General features: G+C 37.4%; 1 protein-coding gene across 1 annotated transcript in view; it reads left to right on the forward strand.

Annotated features, from left to right (window-relative positions):
* The first annotated feature begins 923 nt into the window (after positions 1–923).
* heca (hdc homolog, cell cycle regulator) overlaps positions 924–12,073 on the forward strand; it is a 120,111-nt gene continuing 108,961 nt past the window's right edge. The window contains exon 1 of the mRNA XM_077446591.1: positions 924–1,700. Coding sequence (XP_077302717.1) covers positions 1,117–1,700 — 584 coding nt within the window. The 5' untranslated portion in view covers positions 924–1,116. The remainder of the gene's footprint in view (positions 1,701–12,073) is intronic.

Genomic DNA, 12,073 nt, shown 5'->3' on the forward strand with positions numbered 1-12,073 from the left:
AATGGTGCATGGTAAACGGTACATACTCACTTAATTTGCGCGAGCAGGATACAACAGGAACAAGAGGAACAGGCTTTTCCTCCCATATTAATGTGCGGGCGCAAAATACGGGAGGAAAAGCATGTTCCTCTTGTTCCTGTTGTATCCTTCTCGCGCAAATTAAGTGAATATGTACGCATATTAATGTGCGGGCGCAAAATACGGGAGGAAAAGCATGTTCCTCTTGTTCCTGTTGTATCCTTCTCGCGCAAATTAAGTGAATATGTACGTGAGTATGTACCGTTTACCATGCACCATTTTTTTTTGATCTTTCGACTTAAGATCTTTCGATTTTCGATCTTTGCCTTCCGATATTTGCGTTTTCTGTCATTTAACATTCTGTCTCGTCACGTAGACCCATATAAAAGCCCCTCCAGATGCTCTAAAAAAGAATATTCTCGAAAATTCTCGGTTATTCTCCAAAAGAATTTTACAACACTATGTGCGACGCAAGCCTTCCGCCGGGTCCACCGTGGGAAATGGAAAATTCGCTTTTTTTGCTACGATCATGTGTAGGTAGGTGTGTGTGTGTGTGGTGGTGGGTTCGTTTGTACATTGAAAGGAAAAGTCGGCGCGCGCTTTCGCCCACCGGTAGGCTCGTGCAGTGGCGACGTACATGGGTGAGGGAGAGGGAGAGGGAGAGGTAGAGGGGTGCAGTGCACAGTGAAGGGGTGCAGCGTGGCGGGCGGGGTGGGGTGGGGTGGGGTGGGGTGCAGGCGGCCGTCACCGCCAACGACAGTGAAACCCGGCCGAAAGTGAAGCCGCGCCCGCTCCCGCCCCCCCGCCCCGCGCCCTCCCCTCGCGCGCCCATCCCCTCCGCCGCGCCGCGCCTTCCCACCACGGTACGTCTGTGCGGCGCGGCGCGATCTTGAAATTTCGCTTTCGTTGCCGCGGCAGTCGGGCGCGCGCGCCGTCAGCATGCGCCGCGTTCTCGCGATCCCCTCCACGCTCTGACCCAACCGCTCTCCCCCCGCTGCTCTCAAACTACACCGCAAGACCCCTCAGACGCGCCTCGGTTTGTTTACATTCGGCGATTACCGGGAGCGCAGAGGTCCGAATTCGGATATCGCTGCTGCGATGGCTCCTAGGAGGCAGGTGGGCGCCATCGGCGAGTTGCCTCCGGGCAGCGATTGCCACACGCTGCGCTGCTGCGTCCCCACCGGGGAATGCCTGCGACCCCAAGACCACATCGCTCCCGAGGACCCCAGGGACTCCGTGCGGGTCACCTGCAACAACGACGCCTGCCCCGCTGGCCGCTACATGCACCGCGAGTGCTTCGATCTCTGGGAGCAGACCGTTCTCACTTACCTCAAGTCGTGCGGCAGGGCTCGCTCCTGGTCCGAGCGCCAGCGCCACCAGAACCTCTGGACCAAGAAGGGCTACGACTTGGCGTTCAAGGCCTGCGGCTGTCTCTGCGGCCGCGGACACCTCAAGAAGGATCTGGACTGGACTCCGAGGTCCGAAGACCACGACAAGCGCAGGAGGCGGCGGGCTCGCACCGCGGCCGTGGGACTTCCCAAAGCGCCGGCTCCCGAGGGAAGAGGTCGCGCCGAGAGCCTCTCCTCCAGCGGCTCCTGCAGTCCTCCGTCGTCGGGCAGTCCTACTCATCCCCACGGAAAGAACGGCTCCTCCAAGACCGAGATCGTCTCCGACAGAATCAGGTAACGACGACAATAATTTTTCGGATGCGGCGAATTGTTACAAAATTACGGCTTTTGTTTTTATTTTGTATGTATATATATATATAATATGTATGTATGTACTCTCTTCTTCGTCTTTTTTTCGTTTGTTTGGGCGCGCGTGCCGATTTTACGGCCTTGGCCTTGATCTTGGCGGCGGCTGAGGCGACGTTGTCGATGCGGAATCGCGAACCCTCTTTCTTTTATGATTAACTTTGCAGCAACTTTTTTTTTATTGACTTCGCGCTTTTTGTCGCAGTCTAAGTGGAATCCAACCGGAATCTTACCAGGCCTCTCTGTTGTTGTTGTTGAAATCTCGCGTACATATTTTTCGCCGACCACGTGTTTGACCGAGCGTATTTCGGATATTGCTTTTTTGTCGCAAACTTGTCGAATTAGTTATTGCCCTTCGGCCGTTTTTTTTATCGTCAATCTTAAACTTTTCTAGTCTTTGTTGACTCGATCGCTTTTTTTTATTATTATTCTTCTTTCTGAACGTACATTCATCAATCCATTTCTTTCTTTGTCTTTGCTAGTCTTTTTTTTTTTTTAAGAAAAATTGGTCAAAATTTTGAACGTGTGCATATTGTTCGTTGCATAGCTTGAAGAATAAGGGTGAAACTCCCCGCTAAATCTTTGCAGCAAATAGGTCATGAAAAATATTGGGGAGGGTTATTTTATCTTGCGGCTGCAAGCGAGCGCGTCTTGACAGGCAGATGTACTTAATGTCGAATAAATTTTCTCCCTTTCGCTAAAGAAACAGGATCGCCGCCGTATATTCTTACGAAATTTAGGGTAATAATTCGTTTATTTTTTATGTAAATCTGTTTTTTTTTTTTTGTGCAAAAGCTTGTTAATTATTTTCGAGCTTGCGAGATTTTTACGAGGTGGATTTCCGCCGTAATTTTATTGGGAGGAAATGAGTTTTCTCGGATCTTTCAACGGCTGTAGGCGAAAAGTTGACTGAAAACGGGCGTTTTAATTAAATCTTCGTATTATTAAAGGAGAAATAATCATCGGTTCCGTTGGATAATGACTGAAATTCCTCTCGCTCCCTATTGCATTATACATAAATCGGTATGCAAATGAGAAATATGTATATTACTTGGATGTCTTCGGTTCGGTTCGCGATTGGAAACTTTTTCAATCGTAGAAAATATTCCGGCTGAAATAAAAATCTCGTCGATCATTTTGTTTTCCGGTCAATTACGTTTATTCAAGTTGAAACTTTTCCTTGGAAGTCCCCGAGGAGCAATTAAAATCCTTTTACTCTTTTGGTCGCGTCGTTTTTTTTGCCTATCGAGAAACGTTCAGTTTTTACAGTCGCTAAAGAAGAAAAAACCAATTAATCTCTTCGGCTTTTTATTTCCATTCTAATTTCAATTATTTTCATAGTCGTTAAAAGTTTTATCGAGTGTCCGTTAAAATAGATATAAGATGTATTGTGAACATAATTTCGTAATAATAAAAAGCATTTAAAAATCAAAATCAATCGAGTGTCCGTAATATCACTATGAATGCCAATAATGATCATCGTTTTGATGCTGCTTTAAAAATTTTCACTTTTGTTAATCCAATTTTGATACATTCTATTTTTTTTTTATAATTTATTGTTTTAAATATACACTAAAATCACTATGTCGGAAATGTTTTCAATATATTTCTGGATACGACTCACGAAAATATATTAGAATCAATCTATTTCAATTGCCACTCTTTAAAGTAATTTTTCCACCAGTTTGATATCGTTAATATTTTGTCTTATAAATATAATCTCAATGTCGAAATATTGTATTTTCAATATTATACACACATTGCGTAGGTGAATTTATTGACTTTCGTTTAAAAAAAATGATAGAATTATTACTTGTGCGATTAATTTTTCACGGTCGTCCGACAAAATCTCACGAAAAAACATCGAATCTAATAATACATATAATGAAATCCGAAAATCAATTTTAAACGCTACCGCAACATCCTCGGTCCTTGGCATTATTGTTCACTGGATGCCATTATTTTGCGGAAATTGTCTTCTTTTCAAATCTGCGATTGAGAAACATAATTGTGATGTATATCATTCAAGTGCACGAATTGAAAATAAATTTATCGATCCTTATAATTTTTTTTGCGTTTATCCTTTGTTGCATAATTGACATTGACCATATTTATTGTACCGGATTTGTAATGCTTTCAAAATGTGCTTAAGCGTAGATGTAAATAAATTTGCATCTACATATTCAAGTGAACATCATTAATGATTCACTTAGGTATTATGTATTATGATTGGGAAGATCGAAAATCTTTACAATATTCAGGTTCAGCTTGAATATAAAATTCAATTCAAGTAAAGTCACATAAAAGCTCAAGTAATCACACCTTTTTATTACAAGGATTATATATTGTTCAATTCGCCTTTTGGTCTGACAGTATTCCTACATTCTTCTGGTCGTTTTGAAACCTTTTGCGCGGTTGGGTCAGTATATTTTAAAAGATTAAAATTTAAACATTTATAAAATAAGTGAATCTATTATATGTATATATTATGTATAAAATGATTATTTATTTTCTGACTTTTTTTTTCGAATCGCAATATTCCAAGGACATTTCATACACCTATTGCGGGAATCACATTATCGGGTTTCTTGGATTCGATATATTTTGAATAACATTGTAACGCCAGTTGCTAAATTTTTTAATCTTAGAAACAAATTTTGCGACATTCACAACAAGACTTGTGCGAAGAAAAAGGCGCGCCCGGGACAAAAGCTCGAATTTATTCCCCCCCCCCCCCCTTAAATTAGGTTTCAATTTTTAATAATAATTCCAATTTTTTTAGTTGTGTAGATGATAGTTAATATGCTATTTTTTCAAGAATAAAGACCGCAATGTGAAAAAAATGTTTAATTCAAGTTTGAAAAATGTAAATGCAACAAATAATATTTAACATCATATTTGTAAACTTTTATTGATTTAAACATTTTAAGAAAATTACAATTAAAAAGTTATTCTTTTATACATCACGCAAATAGAAAACATGGCTACCGAAATCTCTAGAATTTCAAATTATCAAAGGACTTCTAAATAGTCCTTAAGAAAAAAAATTTAGAAAATTTAGAAAAACGAATTCGTCCATAAAATGTAGTAAAATCATAATTCGCAGTGAAAATATAATATGTAGTATATTTATATGCTAACATCGTTCTAACTGGTAAGGAATATTATCATCTTCCAGTGGCTGGAGACGATGTCTTAATGGCTTTGCGACTATTTCTCGCTAAATTTTCGCTTTCGGGCGAGAGTTCCCTTTCCTGGAACCATTCCTATTTTCGTGCTGCACTACTATTAAAAACTACCCTCCAAACCCCCTCCCCCCTCTACAGCCAAGTGCATTTATGAGTCCGATTTACGAACGTTGCTCTGGTAATCGTAAATTGTCTCCTTCCCTGAAAACCGAACACAAAAAGGTATATTCACATACATACAATATATGTATGCATGTATGTATGGATGGATTTCGTGTTTTTAGTATGTGTGCATGCCTGGGTACTACTTGCATATAAATATATGTATGTATGGCCAAAGGAATTGTGAGAATTGCCACCGTGTGCCGTTAAAATGCTGGCGAATTCGCGAAAGCTTTCCACGCCCGTTATATGCACTATATAACATGGATAATATGGGAAATTTTATAACCCAACGTTCTAAATATTGTTTATATCTTTGTAAAAACCGACGCTGTATAAATTTATTATAAGAGCGTCGTATTCGAAGTTTTCGTTGTTTTGTTTCGATATTATATTCAGACATTGCAGAAATGCAGGTCCCGTACTAATTCGAGTGTCGATATTGTATAAGTGTGTCCGGGGATAAATATGTATCGACCTTTCTTTGCTTTTCGAAATTGTTTCGTTCTCTGTGGCTTAAATTTCCCTTGATTAAACATTCGAATGCGCCCGTTCAATTAGTGTGTTTGCATGCAAGTTGAACACTTCTGCGGATGAATCATATTCGTTTTTAATTTATAACATGGCTGGATTGATACGGAGTGGTAAGAGTGTTTTGTTTGGTGAAACAGAGCTGGAAGCACTCGTCGTTTCGATTTCACACGAGGTCATCTTCCGAATATCCAGCGAGAGGAACAACATGATCCAAAAAACTGTTTCGAACCATCTGGTGCGCGCACACACACACACGCACACAAACACACACACACACACACACACACACACACACACACACACACACACACACACACACACACACACACACACACACACACACACACACACACACACACACACACACACACACACACACACACACACACACACACACACACACACACACACACACACACACACACACACACACACACACACACACACACACACACACACACACACACACTGTATTGTCGTTCTCCAGAAACTTGTGTAGCTTTTTTGGTCACTTTTCTGATATGTTTGAAGATGTTGTCGGCTTGGACTTTTGGGTGTTTGTTGGCTTTTGATGACTTGTCGCCGGGTCAAGTGCGCGTTTGGTGGAAGTTCGCAACTCGCCCAACCTTGTCGATAAGCGGCTCGAGGTCATGTCTTATTAGGTAATAATGAAAAATGCATACGAAAACAATAGTATGCAAATTTTTTTCGATGTTCGTTTTATCGTCGGAGACCCACACATTCGTGGTCGAAGCTCATGTTTTTATTTTGCCCTTGAACGCAGTCGAATGTCACACTTATCTTTGTCGAATTATTAATTATTCCGTTTCGTAATGCGATATAGTGCTCTTTATCCGGGGGCCGTAAAACAAGTGAACAATTTCATTGAGATAAAAATTCGCATCGTTTATTATTGAGAGTGCAAATTAAATTTACGCCTTTTTTTGGTTTTGATGTATGTTCAGTCCAGGGCTTTGGAGTCATGGCTTTTTGGCTGGAGTCTGAAGCCGTTGAAAATTCGAGCGACACTGTTTTATTTTTTTACAAGCTTTTTATTAGCATCACTCAGTTATTTAACTTAATAATATAATATGCATATTAGGATATTGCCTAAGAGTGATCCACTAACGCCCAATATATGAAGATCTGAGATGCAGTGTTTCTAACTTTGTTTTTTTCATGTGCTTAGGTCGAATTGAGAGGTTTGACATTTGACTAATGCGTACATTTCGTTAAGTTTCATGTCATCGCCATCGTCATTTACAGCCATTCACCATATATGCTCTCCAAAACGCTAATTTTACATTTTCTTCACACATTTTTCTAATTTCGTCTATCCATCTTCCTTGCGGCTTTCCTTTCTCTATATTCTCTCGGGTACCTTTCTAACACACCCTTTGTCCACCTTTCGTCCATTCTTCTAGCTATGTGACCTGAACCGCACATTGTCATGTCAATCTCTTCACTCTCTTTACTATATCCACCACCCTTGTCACACTTCTCACGCACACATTATATGTACTTACATGCAATACACGCTTATTTCGTTTCCTATTCATAAATAAAAATAAAAAGCTTGTAAAAATACGAAATATTGAAAGGTAAAAAGTTTAATTTAAGGTTGATGCTTACTATAATAAGTGTGACAACCTCATTAGTACTTCAGAAATATTCGAAAATATAAGCCGATTTAAAAAATTACATAAAATAAATAAAAAAAAATTAGAAAAGTCGCAGTCGGATTAGTATTTTATTCAACGACTGCTATTTATTTACGTATTTAATATTTGGCGATGATTCACTGTTGACTCTTCTCGTCTTCTCCTTATACATATTTGTAAAAAAATAAACTGTGGAAATTGCATTTCGATTCATTTTTTAATTTAGTCGCATTTTCTTACTTACTTTGATAGCAATCCAATTCTGATTATTATGATTTGAAATTTTATTTTGACAGGTGTTATTATATGGCCGATAATAATCGGCCATGACCAATTATATTAATTGTATATCATATAGTTTTTAATTTCCTTTCGGCGGCTGCAATAATTTGTGGAAAACCTTTTGGTTGCGTCATGTCCGTCCGTGTGTATGTATGGTTGTTCTTGATTGAGTAATTTTTATATCTTTTCGATATAATTTCACGTTATTCGAAAGCGACAGTCAAATTTGGGCTGCCGTGAAAAGAATATGCCCGTTACAATCTCAAATGACATGCATTGTCCTTACAAGAATCTTCCTTGTCGTGAAGCGGAGCGTGACTTATCTGTATGCGGTAACTGCATTTGATGCTCTGTTTCCTTATTTTTAAACAATGCGATTTGACGGTTTTTATCTCACAGACGATTCAAAAGGGGCAATTTTCTCGAAATTAAACCAATTTACTTCGGTGATCTTTGTTGAAGGCTCCGTTTTCAATTGTACTTGCAAATTTAAATTTCATACGCTATAGATGTATTTATTATATGCACATATGTATGTATGTATGTATGGGTGAAACAAAAAAAATCCAATTTTCACTTGTCTCTCGCATAATAATGTGTGTAAAACAATTACGGCTTCCACACGCTATTGTATATTTTTCGGTTTGGATTCAACCCACCTCCGGTCGAGATCACGAAACTCTCTTCCCCTTCGGGTGAACAGTTTTTTTTTTTGGTACATACGTAATTATGTCCGATTCTTCAGAGTGGGGAAATCGTGACGGGTGTATTTTCACGTGAATAATTCAAACTCAATGTTTTTTGATTGACGGCCGTGGCCTTTGCCGGTTTTGTTTTGTTGCAATATTAATGAGTTACACATGTAACAAAGTTTGCTTTCGGATCAATTTCATAGCTTAAGCTGTTGTTGATTATGTACATATGCCGAAGCCAAACGACTGATATTCTTTCGGTGGTCTTTTTTGGAAACAAGTGGAACTATTTAGTTTTTTTATATATAAAAAAAACTTTGTAAAAAAAATTATAATAAAAATATTTGGTTTTCTCATTTAAAAATAACATTTACTTCAAATATGAATTTTAGTGGTTCATTCAACCTTCCTATAACGCGCTAAATCTGTTCGGCCACAAATCGGATAAATATTTATATTACATACATATATAAGAAAGCAAAGTCAAAGAATAATATTGCGAGAAAATGTCACGCAGAGTACAACGCTCTTTCATATTCTAACTTGCTTTTTTTTCTTTTTAATTTCGCTATAATAATATAGCGAGTTATAGAAGGGTTGGGTTTACATACATGTGTATTAATGTATTTTATGTTTTCATTTTATTGAGGAAGCTAAACTGTAGCTTGATATTAGCATGTTTCATATTTTTTTACTTATTTTAATAGTCAAGTCACTTAAATATTTATAATGTAAAAATTTTATATCTAACAGAGTTTTTTGTTATTTTTTGCTTTTCGTTAACACTTGCCTTACTGTGCTATAAAAATCCGCTAACCTCTGTGCTGGACGTCAAGCGTCCAGTTAAAATGTGTGTGTGTTTTAAGTTAAAATAATGCAAAATATGCAAGGTTAATTATTCTAATTAGTTATAAAATCATTTTAAAATGTATTGAATAAGTGCAAGAAATGAAAATAATTATTTCTTATGGCTTCCCGGGAAAATAATTATTTATGTTAATATTGATCAATATTTTTATTTTATAATGACATAATTTGAATTTGAAGGTTTTTATGAAGAATAGATATATAAAATATGAAGACCTTGCATTCAGTATATGTATTTGGAGAAATAAAATAAAATGTAAGTTCTGATCACTCGTTATCCATCACAGTGCGGCAAGTGCTAATAATGATCAATGCTATTTAAATGAACAGGTTGAATTTAAGTGATTATAATTTTTATACTCAAGTATAATTTTCACAGGTAAGCGATGTTTTACGTAATATGTATGTATGTACATATATTTTATTCACATGCAAATAATACTAGGACAAGTTGCTTCAAAAGTGATGATGCAATTATTTGTATTTCCTTGGTTATAAAACATATTTTAATTGTTTCTATTAAGATTTTTTTTTGACATTTGAAAGATTTTATAAATCTTGCACGTAAAAGAAGTTCTCCGAACATGAATAGAATCTGTTCGGCTATTGTTTTCCCAAAACGCTTCTCAAACTTGGAATCTCATTATACTCGTTAGTTCGCCGTGGCACGTAACAATCAACAAATTTAATTACACAGCTGTCATAAGGGAACTTCGTTTCGACTCGATATCGTGTTCTTTTTCGAGAGCGCTTCTTCGCCTTTGTTGCTCGGCTAAACTTGATTTCAGTTCTTGTGTAAAAACTTTTTTTAAGCTATTTTTGGTTATACGGACGTGTTCGTGATTCACCGTCGTTTATGAATTCGTAAATAAATTATGCACACTTGAATGTACGCCTGTGTTTGTGTTGCGTTTGGTCATTGCATTCTTTCAGCATGCGATTGTATTCGATTGCATAAGTGAAAAAAATAGAATGAATTTCCCTTTGTCCCTATTTTATACTCGGTCGAACAATACGAAATTTGATTCGAACGCTTATTATTATTCTCACGTATCTAATTGTTTGGGATATTAAAAACAAATTTTCGGCCAATTTTTCTCTCGATCTGTAACACTTATCTTATGTGTTAGTTTTTTGAAATAGCGACTTGAGAAAATTCAATCGATTGTTCGTGACCTGCGGCTCCAACGGTTGTACACCTCTGTCTCGAATGCATACAATTCGCGACTTTAATTAGGGTGAATCGGCCCAATTGACCCCAAGCGTGCTCTTGAAAGACGTAATTGTTAATAAATGCAATTTGATTGTTATCGTCGACGGGCGCAAATAGAGATAGAACTTCGATGATGTGAAAACATTATTGACACTGATAAAGCGGTACTAAAGTGGAAAGATTTTCACACCGGATAAAGCAAATGAAGCGGAAAATGTGCTTGTCGCGTTAACAAATCGATATTCATTTAATGAAATGTTATAGAATGTTTCCAATGTCAAGGTTTGTTTTATGTATATCTTTTCATCTTATTCGTCCTTACTGCTATGTACATACATATGTATCGTACATAGTATACTAGTTATAGGATGCAATATATTTCTTATTAGGCAATCACGTTTGATTTTTGACTTTATTGTTGGTTCACCTTTGATGACATTGCGATATGTTATTCCATTGTGGTCGCCTTGTTTGGGTTTTAAGCATTTTAGAGATGGCTTCTTTCTCCGGATTGCGTATCTAAGCCGCATGCAAATGTCGAACTTGAGGATATGTTGAATAATTCATAGTAGTCGAGGTCTGAAAAACGTGAACGATTGTCGGTGTGCAAGAGTGTATAAAAAAACAGGCAATAGTATATTTTTTAATATATTTGCAAGTACTGCGTGTGAAGTTTGGACTTGGACTTAGACAAATAGCACTGACTTGACCACGACCACGACTGTTCTGCAAGGAGAAACACGACTATGAAGTTTGGGCTTAAAAATTCTTGGATGTATTTTCAATGATTTTCTGAATGCTCGATTATATCCACGACTTTAAATTCTGTTAATGACGCATAATCGTAATGAGGACTTTTGACAACAGTTTAAGGATAATTCGTGGTAGTAGGTGCATTATTGTTTTAGATAATTGAAATTTCAATTTTCAGCAGAACGGACGTGTTCTCGTTTATCTGACATGAAAGATCTGAAATCGCCTGAAAGAGAGCTCAACGACCGTGTTCACTTCCCCGTAACTAAAACGAAATACTGCGATTTCATTATGTGCGTTTTATGTGTGTATATACATATGTATGTATATTGTGTGCCAAGTTCAAAATATCACGCAACCTCTGACCCGTGTCAATCTCGTATTACAAAAAATTCATCATGTTTCTCTAAAAATTAACTTGTTTTTTTTTCTTCTCTTTGCAGGTATGTTATCACTTTCGCTTCGTGTTTGTACAAGTATGTATGATGAATTCGTTCGGCAATGTTCGTAAGTAGATGATATTTTATATTGAATAATTGAGCATATTTAGTGTAATCTTCTGCAATTTACGTCAGTAACTGATCAATCATAAATTCTGATACGGTCATGTGAGTTTTGCATATTTCACAAGATGATATCATACCTTTCAAAAGTTACACTAAGATCGATGTGGATTTTAGTTACTTTGCAGGGTTGAATCACCGCTTGTATGCGTCCGTATTTCACAATATTTCGTTTCATATGACGCAATTAGATTGAAATTAATACTGCGGTATTTAAATTGGAATGTTTATTTTCAACGTGCTGGTACGTTTTTGTCAAATTACTACATACATATACGGGAAGTTGCAGTTGGTTTGCAGTGTCATATGTTGTTTTTATTGTATCTAGATGTATACATTTTTCGTGGCTTTAATCCCACAAGGCAATTTCTCTCGTTGTTTTTGGT

The sequence above is a fragment of the Arctopsyche grandis genome, chromosome 3, assembly GCF_051622035.1.
Source record: "Arctopsyche grandis isolate Sample6627 chromosome 3, ASM5162203v2, whole genome shotgun sequence".
NCBI classification, from domain to species: Eukaryota; Metazoa; Arthropoda; class Insecta; order Trichoptera; family Hydropsychidae; genus Arctopsyche; species Arctopsyche grandis.